The sequence below is a fragment of the Emys orbicularis genome, chromosome 1, assembly GCF_028017835.1.
Source record: "Emys orbicularis isolate rEmyOrb1 chromosome 1, rEmyOrb1.hap1, whole genome shotgun sequence".
Classification (NCBI taxonomy): Eukaryota; Metazoa; Chordata; order Testudines; family Emydidae; genus Emys; species Emys orbicularis.
In genome coordinates, this window is record NC_088683.1 from 354,118,613 (window position 1) to 354,134,283 (window position 15,671).

The 15,671-nt window shown below is 42.9% G+C and overlaps 1 protein-coding gene across 2 annotated transcripts in view; it reads right to left on the minus strand.

Annotated features, from left to right (window-relative positions):
* Positions 1-1,422: 1,422 nt before the first annotated feature.
* Positions 1,423-15,671, minus strand: part of AQP11 (aquaporin 11) — a 23,610-nt gene continuing 9,361 nt past the window's right edge. The window contains exons 2-3 of one of the 2 annotated variants that reach the window (XM_065398961.1): positions 3,378-3,494; positions 1,423-1,475 (exon numbers count right to left, since the gene is read on the minus strand). In XM_065398961.1, coding sequence (XP_065255033.1) covers positions 1,423-1,475; positions 3,378-3,494 — 170 coding nt within the window. Of the gene's footprint in view, positions 1,476-3,150; positions 3,495-15,671 lie in introns of those variants that run through there. The other variant, XM_065398953.1, reaches the window with a different exon arrangement.

Consider the following 15,671-nt stretch of genomic DNA (forward strand, 5'->3'; position numbering starts at 1 on the left):
CTCTGAAAATTAACCAGACTGGCCATAGGCAAAATACCTAGTGCTATCCATAAAATATTCACCTTATGGCTTTTTAAAGTCTGGGTGAGGTTACTGTTTTATACCAGAATCTAATTGTGCAAAATCTCCTGACTGCTTTGTGAGAGTCCTGTGCTTCAGTATCTCAGTTATGTATAAAACTTGTTAACTTTACCCCCTTTCAAACCTGCTAAACATAAATGGAAAAATACAACCAGCCCCTCTACATAAAATTTTAAACAAAATTATGTTTTTGCCCAGATGAGAGGGGGCAAAGCGTTTTCTATGTTAATTATATTATAAAAACATATAGAGAAAAATGTCCTGTGACAATGCAAACAGTACTGTGGAATGCTCACAAGCGGTGAGTGGGCGTTACCACAAGCAAAGGTGTACTCGGACCAGTCTGGCCTGTGTACAGCAGGAGTACGTTTTCGGAGGCAGCAGAGCTGCTCTGCTGGTTATTTTTTGAATGGAAGAGTACTGCTCCATGTCAAAGAAAAGTACTAAAGCCTAAACATGCCCACTGAGAGCCCTTAAAGAGACATAATGAAGTCACAAATGATTCAAGCTCTCTGAATAGTCATCAGAGTATGTTGTCTGATTGTATTGATTAACTCTCCTATCAGACTCCTTGTGCTCATAATACTGACTAGTCTTAGGCAAAGTTAACAATAGAAAATGAGCTGCTGTCAATCAGGACTAAGAATTAATTACTTAGTACTCAGAAAAAGAGTGGACACAAATAATTGAAGTATGGGCCTGATTCTGCAACTTTTACTATCATGCAGGATTGGGCCCTAATGAGCCAATAAACGATAGCGAGGTGGCAGGAGGCAGATTCCTCACAAGAGGAAAAGGTGGGTTAGTACTTATCAGTAACTCATCTTTTTTGAGAGTGTCACCTCTGCATGTTCACACTTGTGGGAAATGGTGCCTCTGGTGTTGAGCTTTGGAATTTTTCTAGCGAGTAGCATCCTTTGGGGCCACATGCCCCACCAGTAGTGGCAGATACCTAACCTCTTCAGATAACTTTTGTATCTCTCTCTACAATTGACATTTTATATAGGTTTGAAAGAAAGGTCAATGAATGGCATTTTGGATTAAATTTAAAGGGGCAAGTTCATTTTGCAATAGTGTTTTTCCTCATATACATGGCTTAACTGAGAAATATGTGATAAACACTTCCAGTCTTGTTCTCACCATACCAATTTGTTACTGTAATTAAGTTCTACTGTAAAGTTCTAAGACTGTATTTCAAAACAAAATCATCTGGAAAGCCTGTAAGGAAATCAGTGTATCCAGGTGTCTTCCCTCTATGTACTGTGTTGCTGCAATTCAGTTCTGTTTTTAAGAGTCTCTTTTTAACACATGTAGTTCTAGAGTTCACCATTTTAAAATATCTCAGAATATCAGAGGAAGGATTTCACCCCACACAATGGCCACAAGTACTGTACCTGATGGGACAAAATACAAAAAGGCAGTTAAGTAAATACATTTGAGGAACGTAAGTCCAGGTTCTATGTACAGTAAAAGATTTTAAAATATGTTTGTGAGTCTAAAGAACAGTGGAGACTGCTAAAAAAAAAAAAAAAGCAATTCCTTGTAGAAAGGGACATGCAAATTTAGTGCCTGGCAAAGAATCACAGCAAACGTGGTTTCCTGCAAAGAGAAATCTTGCAGAACCTGTACAAGATCACAGCATTAATTAATTCTTCTCTGTCAGATTTCTTACCCTAAGAATAGATTATTCAAAACAGACACAGATTGTGTGGAAAAATCTACTTTTAAAAGCCAAACAGAGCATATGTAGTTTAACTGACTTGAAAATACAACAATAATCCAAAAACTTGGATCAGTTGGCACATAACTTCAAAGTAACAAGGCTTAGGAGCATTCAGCACACTGACTTCGTTTACTCTGCCTCCACACACATCCTTTTCCAGTTTTCCATACTTTGACAGGCCAGCTTCTTTTCAAAGCTAGTCATGTCACATTGGATCCGTGGGGGAGGTGAGGACTGACATGTAGAAGTAGAGTGCGTTAACAGGGCTTTTTTAAAATGAGGTACTGTCTTGTGCGATTTTGCTAAATTGCTTTTTTAATATCCTCATTTTGTACTTTAAAATGACATCTTACCACTACAGGCCAGTTCTAGCCTCCAGTGGGGTTCCATGACAGCTGTGACATCACCAAAGTAGGGCATGTTTAGATTTCATGGAGTGGAAGCTGCCAAGTCTGGACTTTAATAAGGAGGAGGAAAAAGTACATTTTCACATTAATAACACACTGGGTGTTCTCATTTTGAGCAATTAGCCCAATACTTAAGAAAAATCCAGCTTTCTTAGTTTTTTTGTGTGTTGCAATTAAGCAGTACAGAATCTAACTAGATGGATACAAGCTGACCAATTTCTGTCCATTTTCAAATTCTCTCAGGCTATTTTTCACTTTCACAGCTCACCCTCCCTTTTAGGATCTGCCAGAACCCAGCACATGTGGCTGATATTTTGCTAGAACCTGTACAGCCCTACAATATGTTGCACATCTCAAACAACCAGAATTTTAAAACTGAGGCACCAGGGCCAAATGAAAGACAGCTATATCAGATTGGAATATCATTCTGGCAGAGCAAAGTAGATAAGGTGTGTCAGTTTAAAATTGACCAGTTAAAATGGATCTGTCTGTATTGCACACCAATTTGGAATTTTGCCATTGTTCCTTTCAAAGCACCCTGCAAGCATACAGACTTTAAATGTGTAAATTAATGATCACATAGTCAAAGAAAATGATACCTCACTTCTTCTTATAAGAAAGAAAAGAATCCCCCAAAATAATAATAATTCCAACAGCTAAGTTAATATGGCAGTAAGGCTGAGATATAAATCTCAGTCAGACAATTCAAAGTTATGTTCCCTACAGCAAACCTTACTAAATCATATGTATGTCAGATGATGTGTAAGATAATATCTTTTATTGGACCAACTTCTGTTGGTGCAAGAGACAAGCTTTCAAGCTGACACAGAGCTCATGCTTGTCTCTTTCACCACCAGAAGTTGGTTCAATGAAAGATACAATCTCATCCACCTAAGTCATATGTACTACTACTATATGGCATAAGATTAAAAACTCACTCTATATATGCAAGAAGGACAAATTATGATTTCTCTGGGAACCATAACTTTGAATGTTCTGACTTGAATCAAGTTCTAACCTTAACATTGCATTAATGTAGCTTTTTGGATTCAATTTGAAATGAAAAACTAGTAGATTGTGAAAATAAAGGACATTGATTTCTTTCCCTGAATCACGTGTTGTTACCATATGTTTTTTCAAGGGCAAAAAAGCATAAAGGCACTTACCTAAGGAAGGTGCCGTCCAATACACTAGTGAATAATCCCAGAATTTGTCATGGAAACAACTTGCATGTAATGAAAAGGCCAATGCTGGGTTAAATATTGCTCCAGTGAGGTTTCCTCCTGCAATAAGTTTTAAACAAAATTAAACTAAATCATCTCTCTTGACTTGTATTTCTTTGAGCGGAAATATTTGGTATGGGGACACAAATGTTAATCCAAGATACTACATTAAATGGATGTTTTGTTACACTGGTAATAAACAGCACTAGCAGAACTGATTTTAAATACAGTTTAATTCTGATTTGGTTTGTCTGGTCAGGTGAACTGGGCAGATCTGTTTTTAAAACAAGTTTTAAAAAAACATGCTCGAACACAGCCTATAACTCAGCCCCCTTCTGACAACATCGGAGTTTCCAATGTAGATAGTGATAAGCCCTATCTCTGTGACTGTCCTTGATCGGTACTATATAGTATCAGTTCTTCTGCGAGTGCCCCCTGCACAGTCAGCCTCTTGGGATGCGCTGACTTGATGCAACTAGGACAATAAAACCTTCTGTAGTAGTGCCTGTTAGAAGTGCCTTGCCCCTCCCCTCCCATCCCCAGATCCTGTGCCAGCAGTTAGGGAGGTGTGGCTAAAGGAAGATCATTGGCACCATTGCCACCTCAGTTCCTTCCAACTGCCACAACATTAGGCCACCTTAGAGCTGTTTGTCTCCGTAATTAGTGCAATCGTCTAAGAATAAATAAATAAATGTTAGTTGCAGTGTTGTAGTAGTTAGTATAGTTATACTTAGTAAAAAATTAAATTAAACATTAAAACAACATAGTTAACTTATTGATCATGACAGAGGTCAAAGTGAAGAAGCACGGCTTCAAAAAATGTGGATTGTTTCTGGCAGTCTTTCCTTCCTTCCTTCCTGTCTAGCAGATCATTATCCCTTGAGAGCGTAAATGAGTGGCTACCACTGAGAGAACCTTGGAAAATACTCTCAGGGCCAATGATAGCCCGAACAGGAGCACTCTGTATTGTTAGTGGTCGTGTCCCAGAGTGAATCTGAGAAATGGTGTATGAGCAGGTATGATCGAGATGTGAAAATAGGCATCCTGGAGGTCGAGGGCCAAAAACCAGTCTCCCTGTTCCAGTGCTGGAATGATCATCAATAAGGTGACCATCTTGAATTTTTGAGCCTTGACAAACTTGTTGAGAGCTCTGAGGTCTAGTATGGGTCTCCAACCTCTCTTCCTTTTGGGTATTAGGAAATGACGAGAGTAGAACCCTTGCCTCATAGATGTTGAGGAACTGGTTCTATAGCTCCTAACTGGAAGAGGCAATCTATCTCTTGTCATAGCAAATTCTTGTGAGAAGGATCCCTGAAGAGGGAAGGGGAAGAGTGTTGTGGTGTGGGTAGGGAGGTAAAATGAATGGATTCCCTGGTTCGAACAATCTCTAGGACTTATCAAGTTTGTCAAGGCTCAAAAATTCAAGATGGTCACCTTATCGATGATCATTCCAACATTGGAACAGGAAGACTGGATGTCAAAATGCTGATGGTGGGTGTCCTTAACTTCCTCCAGTGGTATCAGAAGGGTGTCTGCCACCCTCTTTGGCAGCTCCTGGACGAGATGAAAGTGATCTGCCCAAAGATGGTGGGGAAGGCACGATGGCTTTGTCTGGAGAAGAGGAAGATATGGTCCTTGGTGTCACTTCCTCCTCAGTATTGGCTTCCTGTTCCTCTATGTCTTGAGGCGGTTCCAAAGCCCTGGATGCTGCAGCTGAGAGAGCATACTGAGAGGATTCTCAGGCAAAGCTTGAAGCTTGAGAGAGTCCCAGTATCGCCATTGGGGTGGCATACAGCCTGGTGGTGATGCCCATGAGTGGCTGTACCAAGACGTTGGTGATGGGGCCATCTGTGGGTATTGGGCTCACTGTCTGAACCCTCTCTAGAGAGCAGAGGGACATGGCATGGCAGCAGGGATACTTCCCATGCTTGGTAGATTCTCAGTGCAGCGGTCTCAGTACCAAGGGGTGGGGACTCGGGTACATTCAGCATGTGGAGGTCGCTGGAATGGTGGAATTCTGCCAGTACTGATCATCCTGGCATCAATGGTGATGCCAGGGGGGAAGGAGGCCTTGTCCACACTGGTCGTTCTGGTGCCAGATGAGCTGTCGCTGGCAGCTCAGAAGCAGACTCGCATACAAGGAGCGTCTTTTTAGAGTGCTTACTCTTGTCCTTTGGTACCCATGACCTGGTGCCCGTGCCCATCAGGTCCATGGGCCTGTCAGTGATACCAGTTGCCATCGGTCTTCATGAGGCATGGGTGCCAGACTGAGATGGTCTGAGTGCTGAAGATACTGAGCAAGATGGTGATCGCTTACGGCTATTTTTGGGCTCACTGAGGGGACTTCTTCCTCTCTCTTAGATGATTTGTGAGAGGGGTCCAGAGCCTGTTTCTTCAACCCACATCCCTAAGATGTAGAAGGCTGTGGGGAAGACTTATGTCCAGAGAGCTGCCTCCATGAAAATGATCTTCTGGCGGAGTTCTCTGTCTTTGCGCGATTTTGGCTGGAGTTGTTGGCAAAGACCACACTTCTGTTGTATGTGGCCTTCCCAGAGGCAGTGAATGCAGTGAGAGTGCTTATCCGCAATTGCTTATTGCCTCTTTACAGGTGCATAAGAACGGCCGTACTGGGTCAGAACAAAGATCCAATTAGCCCAGTATCCTGTCTTCTGTGGTCAATGCCAGGTGTTCCAGAGGGAATGAATGGAACAAGTAATCATCAAGTGATCCATCCCCTGTCGCCATTCCCAGCTTCTGGCAAACAGAGGCTCAGGACACCATCCCTGCCCATCCTGGCTAATAGCCATTGATGGACCTATCCTCCATGAACTTACCTAGTTCTTTTTTGAACCCTGTTATAGTCTTGGTGTGGCACTTCTTGAAGCCTGGTGAACTGGGCATACCCTGTTGGGGAGGGAAGGGTCCCCAGCAGGTAAAAAGGGAGGAAAGAAAATAAAGTCTCTTTTTCTCTCTTTTGTTTTTTTTAGGGTAAATAAGAAAGGGGAAAACTACAACTAAAACTATAAGTATAGTATAACTATAAGGGGTAAACAGTGAGGTGGCAAAGTTTGCAGATGATACTAAACTGCTCAAGATAGTTAAGACCAAAGCAGACTGTGATGATCTTCAAAAAGATCTCACAAAACTAAGTGATTGGGCAACAAAATGGCAAATGAAATTTAATGTGGATAAATGTAAAGTAATGCACATTGGAAAAAATAACCCCAACTATACAAACAATATGATGAGGGCTAATTTAGCTACAACAAGTCAGGAAAAAGATCTTGGAGTCATCGTGGATAGTTCTCTGAAGATGTCCACGCAGTGTGCAGAGGCGGTCAAAAAAGCAAACAGGATGTTAGGGATCATTGAAAAGGGGATAGAGAATAAGACTGAGAACATATTATTGCCTTTATATAAATCGATGATACGCCCACATCTCGAATACTGCGTACAGATGTGGTCTCCTCATCTAAAAAAAGATATACTGGCACTAGAAAAGGGCAACTAAAATTATTAGGGGTTTGGAACGGGTCCCCTATGAGGAGAGATTAAAGAGGCTAGGACTCTTCAGCTTGGAAAAGAGGAGACTAAGGGGGGATATGATAGAGGTATATAAAATCATGAGTGATGTGGAGAAAGTGGATAAGGAAAAGTTATTTACTTATTCCCATAATACAAGAACTAGGGGTCACCAAATGAAATTAATGGGCAGCAGGTTTAAAACAAATAAAAGGAAGTTCTTCTTCACGCAGTGCACAGTCAACTTGTGGAACTCCTTACCTGAGGAGGTTGTGAAGGCTAGGACTATAACAGCGTTTAAAAGAGAACTGGATAAATTCATGGTGGTTAAGTCCATTAATGGCTATTAGCCAGGATGGGTAAGGAATGGTGTCCCTAGCCTCTGTCTGTCAGAGGATGGAGATGGATGGCAGGAGAGAGATCACTTGATCATTGCCTGTTGGTCCACTCCCTCTGGGGCACCTGGCATTGGCCACTGTCGGTAGACAGGATACTGGGCTAGATGGACCTTTGGTCTGACCCGGTACGGCCGTTCTTATGTTATGTTCTTAAGTAGGAGACTAATTAACTACAGGTATGTAAAATAAGAAACAATAGTCTTAACGGACTGCTAACGGCTCTGTCTCTAGCCTGGGGCACTTGAGAAGGAACTGAGGTGGGTTAGCCTGCGTATGCTGGCTAGCCTCATGGAGCAGCACGAGACAGCACAAGCCTAATGGATACTGCTACCGAAGTTCTCCAATCAGCAGCGCAGGGATGCAAGCACACCTACACTGGAACACTGTGAAATTCTGTACCCCAAAGCAACACCCTGGCACCCCCATATTTACTATGGCGATATGACTGATACGTTTTATATGAAGTATGTCATGTAAGGTGTCAAAGGAAAAGTTATGGTTTGCTGAATAGGATACTGACTATGTACCAATACTTCAAATGTGCTTGCTCCTGGGTAACACCCACAAGGTAGTTGACATCCAGTCTAGCCAGCACATTGTGGATGAACCATTCAAGGTAATGGCCCATTAAGAAACACAATAGGCCATGGCAGGGCCGCCCAGAGGGGGGGGCAAGTGGGGCAATTTGCCCCAGGCCCCGGGCTCCACATGGGCCCTGCGAGCCCTGGACGAGAATCCCTTTCCTGGCTAGAGGCGCCTTTTTAATTTTTAGTCACCCGGCGGTGCTCCGGGTCTTCGGCGGCACTTCGGCGGCAGGGGGTCCTTCACCTCGCTCCGGGACTTCGGCGGCACTTCGGCAGTGGGGGGTCCTTCACCTCGCTCCGGGACTTCGGTGGCACTTCGGCGGCGGGGGGTCCTTCAGTGCCGCGGAAGACCCGGAGCCAGTGAAGGACCTGCCCCTGAAGACTCGGAGCGCCGCCTGGTGAATACAAGCTCCCCCGCTTTGCCCCAGGCCCCCTGAATCCTCTGGGCGGCCCTGGGCCATGGAAGAAGGGTATCCCCACCTGATGGACTTTCCTGTGAACATTCTAGCCAGAATAAGGATAACGGCCCCTGCTATGACTCATTGAAGTATGCAAGGGCATGTGACTAGTGTGACGGGTTGGATCACAGAAACCCCCTTGGGAGCTGCCACCTGATGTGCAAAGACTACCTCTGCTCCTGTTTTCCCTGCCAGCTCAGGACTCCAGCACCCTGTCTTGCTGAGCCAGACACTCCCGTCTGGCTCCAACACAGAACCAGGGTCTGAATAACTTGCCCCAAAGCTGTAAGTTTACCTGAAAACAGCTCCCAGAAGTGTGCTTGTCTTTAGCACTCAGATGCCCAACTCCCAATGGGGTTTAAACCCAGATAAATCCGTTTTACCCTGCATAAAGCTTATGCAGGGCAAACTCATAAATTGTTCGCCCTCTATAACACTGATAGAGAGATATGCACAGTTGTTTGCTCCCCCAGGTATTAATACATACTCTGAGTAAATTACTAAATAAAAAGTGATTTTATTAAATACAGACAGTAGGATTTAAGTGGTTCCAAGTAGTAACAGACAGAACAAAGTAAGTCACCAAGTAAAATAAAATAAAATGCGCAAATCTATGCCTAATCAAACTGAATACAGATAATCTCACCCTCAGAGATGCTTCAGTAAGTTTTTTCTCAGACTGGACACCTTCCAGGCCTGGGCACAATTCTTTCCCCTGGTACAGCTCTTGTTCCAGCTTAGGTGATAGCTAGGGGATTCTTCATGATGGCTCCTCCCTCCTATGCAAAGTCCAGCTCCAAGATGGAGTTTTGGAGTCACCTGGGCAAGTCACATGTCCCTGCATGACTCAGTCTTTACAGGCCGAAGCCATTGTCCACATGGTATCTTGCATGTCTCCAGGAAGACTTCTTATGTGGATTGGAGCATTCCAAGATGCATTGTTCCCCAAGTGTTTCCTGATCAGGTACTTAACCTGGAGAATTCCTTCCTAAAGAAGCTGACCAAATGCCTCAAAAAGCTTACTTAGAAACCAAGCAAGCATACAGCACATATTCTTAACCTCAAGTAGAAAACGATATATATGTACAAATAGGATGAATAGATATAGTAGACCATAACCTTTACGGAGATATATTACATGGCACAGGCAGCACAAAACATATTCCAGTTATGTCATACATACATTTATAAGCACACACACCCCATAAAGCCTTATGGGGTACGCTGTCACAACTAGATCATGTGATACTGGACTCTATCTTGTGCCTGTGCTTTTCCCACAAATTGTGCTGGGGAGTGGGGACCTTGCTTGGAACAATGAAGTTCCCTCCACATGAAAGAAGCTATAAAATGGGGAAGTGATATCATCACTTGCCCTCACAACTCAACACCTGGAAACACCTGAGGAACAAAGACTGAATGGGGAAGGTGGTCCCAGGCGGGAAAGAGGGAAGACTGGTTAACTGTTTGTACCATCAGAGTGAGACACTGCTTGATTCAAATCCTGTCTAGTTTATAGAACAGATTGCTGTTTTATTTTGTATGTTAGGTAATCTACTTTGATCTGAATGCTATTATTTATAATCACTTAAAAACTATCTTTCTGTAGTTAATAACTCTATTTTATATTTTTTACCTATAACAGTGTGTTGTTTGAAGTGAAAGGGAAATTTGCTCAGGAACAGGGGCTGGTGCTTTGTCCTCTCCACATTGAGGGAGAGGCAGACTGGGTAATAACTTGCACTGGTCAGGCTTCTGACCAGGGAAAGACAGTACAGCTCTGGGGTCCTAGGCTGGGGAGCTGGGGGAAACTGGTCGGAGCCTCTCTATTGTTAGTTCATAAGTGGCTAGGAGAAGCATTCATGTAACTGTAGCTTGGTGTGTCCCTGCTTATGTATGGCTGTATAAAAGTGCAAGACCTAGAGGATTGCAACTTGTCACAGCCTCACAGTATGAGAGGGGGCCCAGACTGGTATGCCAGAGGACTCAGCGGTACCCCAGTTCCAGGCTGCACCCCGGGGAAGTCCATCACAAGCATTTATAGGGACACTACTCAAAGAAGAATCAATGATTAGCTTACCCTTATTTTTTCCAAAACCTAATATAGATTGTTTATCTCCTTTTTCCAAAACCTAATATAGGTTGTTTATCTCCTTATACCAGTTCTTCAAAGGGTAGGCCATTTCAGCTCAATCATTATCTGGATGGGTCAGACTCTGTATTGAAGAATGTTTTAGGAAAGCTTTGCTTTCCTCTCCAGGTCCTGTTAGAGCTCATAGTACTAGAGGAATGGCTATGTCTACAACATTTTTCAAGCACATTTCCATTGTTGAAATTTGCAAGACCGCTATGTGGAGAACAATCCATGCTTTTACAAGTCACTTATGCACTAGATTTAGAATCCAGGTCCAATGCTCATTTTGGCAGGTCAGTATTTCAATCATTGTTCAATTAGGACTTGTCCCTCCTTTACTGTACAGTAACTCCTCACTTAACGTCGTCCCGGTTAACGTTATAAATTTATAAATAATAAATAAATAAATAAACGTTATAAATAAATTTGTTAGTCTCTAAGGTGCCACAAGTACTCCCTGTTCTTTTTCCGGTTAACGTTGTTATGTTGCTGATCAATTAGAGAACATGCTCGTTTAAAGTTGCACAATGCTCCCTTATAATGTTGTTTGGCAGCCACCTGCTTTATCCACTGCTTGCAGAAAGAGCAGCCCGTTGGACCAACTGGTGGGGACTTGGAACGAGGGTGGACTGGCAGTGCCCCTAAGTTCCCTGTGCGGCAGGCTATCAATTGCCGGGCAGTTCAGCTGTCCCTCCCACCACTGCCGTGTGCTGCTCCTGCCCTCTGCCTTGGAGCTGCTCCCAGAAGCCTCCTGCTTGCTGTGCAGGGACAGGGGGGAGAAGAGAGGTGTTAATCTCAGGCTGCTTTACCCCATCTCCACAGAGCGGGGGGGAGACATGACAGGGCTCAGAACGGAGGGAGCTTGTTGGCAGCAGCTGCTGTCTCAACTTGCTGATCTCCTTAAAAAGGCAGTGTACTTAGAGTGGGGTCAACGTACTTAAAGGGGCAATGCACATCTCTCTCTCTCTCTCGCACACACACGGTGTGTGTCTCTGTCTCTCCCTCACTCACACACACACACACAGTGTGTGTGTCTCTCTCTGCCATGCTGTGTCTCCTCCCTCCATTCCTGCTGCCTTGTAGAGTGAGGCTACATTAACAACAATGTGTTAACCCCTGAGTGCTCAGCCGAGTGCTAGATCATCATTTAGCAGTAAGGCATTCCGTGGGAAATATCCCACCCTCTGACTTCACCACTTCAACCAAGCTTCACAATCATCATTGCTGTGTACAGTATTAAATTGTTTGTTTAAAACTTAGTGTGTTCCCTGGAACCTAACCCTCCCATTTACATTAATTCTTATGGGGAAATTGGATTCATTTAACATCGTTTCACTTAAAGTAGCGTTTTTCAGGAACATAACTACAACGTTAAGCGAGGAGTTACTGTACTGCTTTCCAAACTTTCCCAAGGGTGGAAATATGCAAAGGGCACTCTAAGAAGAAAAGTAGGTTGGTTATTTGTAACTGGAGTTCTTTGATATACACTCTGCATATTCCCACTCCCTGTCTGCCTTCCCTGCTTCTGTGGAGTCCTAATTGTATCATTACTTGGTATTCTGCTTTAGCGTTTATTCTCCAGTGCGCACTCTCGGTCAGGAGGAGAAAGGAAAGGACCAAAGTGCTTCTAACAGGCACTGCTACTGGAAGGTTCCATCACTGTAGCTGCACCGCGTCAGCACATCCCAGGAGTGTGAATATGCAGAGTGCATACTGAAGAACTTCAGTTACAAGTAACCTCCATTTCTAATTGCTGTTCAATGGAGGAAATTTATTAAAAAACTAATTTTATTCTATTTTTTGTTCCATTTACTTAATGATTTATTATGAAACCTTTTGCCTTAGCAAGTAGGTGTTACTTTACAAAAGTTAATAAACATAACTGCATACATAACCTACAGTGAGGTAAATTAAAAAAAAACAAAAAACTACTGCTGTTACTGCCCAACCCCCAAACAATAAACCAGAAGCTGAAGCATATAAATGTACTTTGCATCTTTCCCTGTAGACTACCCTAAAAACCTTGGCCAAATGCCCAAAGGGAGCAAATTCCAAAGGTTACAGACTATAGATTGAGAGATTCTGACCTCTGTACCTTGGGAATTCAGTGTAATAAGCCATCACTTTAAGCTTCCATGAAATCTGAAACACAATGCCCAGACTGCACATGACACACCCCACACCAAATGATAATAGAACACGAAAACAGGGATCACAATTTTAATGTTAGGCTAACAATAACTTTTTAATGGAATTTTTAACATTCATAGAATCACAGAATCATAGGGCTGGAAGGGACCTTGAGGAGTCATCAAGTCCAGCCCCCTGCACTGTGGGAGGATCAAGTAAACCTAGACCATCCCTGACAGGTGTTTGCCCCATTTGTTTTTAAAAGCTTACAGTGATGGGGGCTCCACAATGTCCCTTGGAAGCCTATTCCAGAGTTTAACTACTATTATAATTAGAAAGCTTTTCCTAATATCTAACCTAAATCTCCCTTGCTGCAAATTAAGCCCATTACTTCTTGTCCTACTTTCAGTGGACATGGAGAACAATTGATCACCATCCTGTTTATAACAGCCCTTAATATATTGGAAGACTTATCAGGTCACCCCTCAGTCGTCTTTTCTCAAGACTAAACATGCCCAGTTTTTTTAACCTTTCCTCGTGGGTCAGGTTTTCTAAACCTTTTATCATTTTTGTTGCTCACCTCTGGACTCTTTCCAGTTTGTCCACAGCCTTCCTAAATTGTGGTGCCCAGAATTGGACACAGTACTCCAGCTGGGGCCTCACCAGTGTCAAGTAAAGCACAACTCATAATAATTCTCATAATTAATGGAGATATCCTATCTCCTAGAACTGGAAGGGACCAAAAGTCATTGAGTCCAGCCCCCTGCCTTCACTAGCAGGACCAAGTACTGATTTTACCCCAGATCCCTAAGTGGCCCCCTCATGGATTGAACTCACAACCCTGGGTTTAGCAGGCCAATGCTCAAACCACTGAGCTATCCCTCCCCCCCTACAACAATTACCTCCTGTGTCTTACATACAACACTCCTGTTAATACACCTCAGAATCATAACAGTCTTGTTCACAGCTGCCTCACATTGATGACTCATATGCCGTTTGTGGTCTGCTCTAACCCCCAGATCCTTTTCAGCAGTTTTACTACTTAGACAGTTATTCCCCATTTTGTTGTTATGCCTTCGATTTTTCCTTCCCAAGTGAAGTACTTTGCACTTGTCTTCACTGAATTTCATCTGGCTGAATTCAGACCAATTCTCCAATTTGTCAAGGTCATTTTTAATTTTAAGCCTGTCTTCCAAAGTGCTTGCAACCCCACCCAGCGAGGCGTAATCTGCAAATTTTATAAGCATACTCTCTACTCCATTATCAAAGTCATTAATGAAAATGTTGAATAGTACTGGACCCAGGACTGACCGCTGCAGGACCGCACTAGATATGCCCTCCCAATTTGACAACAAGCCATTGATAACTACTCTTTGAGTATGATCTTTCAATCAGTTGTGCACCCACCTTATAGTAAATTCATCTAGACCACATTTACCTAGTTTGCTTATGAGAATGTCAGATTTCAAAAGTCTTACTAAAATCAAGGTATATCACGTCTACTGCTTCCCCCCTATGCACTAGGTCAGTAATCCTATCAAAGAAGGAAATTAAGTTGCTTTGGCATGTTTTGTTCTTGACAAAACCATGCTGACTATTCCTTATAACCTCATTATCCTCCAGGTGCTTACGAATTGATTGTTTAATAATTTGCTCCAGTATCTTTCCAGGTACATTATCTTATAGTAAGTAATTGCTAGGCAATAACGGGCAGGTGGAGGGAAACATCATCAAATTTGCCTTATGCAGTACTTTTTTCACTTTTTTTTTTTTTTTAAACACTTAGGCTAAACATAGGGATGATCTTGAGAGATGCCAGGCACCTTCACCTCCTATTGACTTCAAATGGAAATGAAGATGCTCAGCATTTCTCAGGATTAGGCCCATAAAGACAAATGAAGTACATTATGGAGGCTAAATTCATCATTAGTGTAACACCACTTGCATCAGTGGAGTTATACTGGGGATAATTTGGCTTTTTTGGTTTTAACTTTTGATGTGTATTCTGGTGGTGGCCATTTTGCTGAAGAGTGATATCTGCAGACTAGAATTTTCATGCTGCTAAACTGCCTGTGTTTGATCATGTGTGAGAGGGTTGTTTTTGCAGATTTTACCCAGGGTTAAGTCTTTTAAAGCTTGCTTCTAATTTTCCTTGGATGAATAAATCAGCATGAACAATGAACCCTTACTTTGTATGAATGTTACACTGACTGCAGTGATTCCTGCTTTTTGTCCCAGCTGATCGTTACCTCCTTCTGATATCCCATTCTGATTAACCGACTGGTATCACAACGCAAAATTTAAATAAGAGAAGCTCCGAGATAATGCAGCGCTGATGGGCTCAAAAAGGAATATTATGCTTTGCTACTATTATGAAATAATGGAATCTGTGACTTCCGTGACTTCCATGACAAATTGGCAGCCTTAGTGATAATGCTTCCCGACTGGTGGTGGTGACTGAGGCCATGTTTACACTACAAAATTATGTCAACCTAAGTTCCATCGGCATACAGCCACTGCAGTTAGTACATCGCTTGTGTGTGTACATGCTTGGCTCCTTTTGTTGGCAGTGCACATACTCACCAGGAATGCTTGTATCAATGCAGAGTGCAGTGCACCATGGGTAGGTATCCCACTGTGCAACTCACCACCACCCAGCGCACTGTCTTTTGGGAGTTTTTGCAATGCCTGATGAGGCCAAAACAAGTAATGTACGGGTAACTGGGAACATCAGGTCAACTTCCATAAAGAAGTGTTCTCCATCCCATAATTTTCATGCCTTTTCAAAATCCCACAAATGTGCGTCCCTCCTTGCTGTCCACCATCTCTGACAGAAGAATGAAGCCCGCACAGCACTGCACTATTGTCACGAGCATTACAAACACAGTGTGCATGATTTTGCAGTATTTGCAGAGCCGCAAGAAAAGCCATGATGATGATTCCTTGGAGACGAGAAAGAAACAATTCAAGGTTGGGGGTAGTGTGCATGGAGCAGCTGGAGATGATGCAGC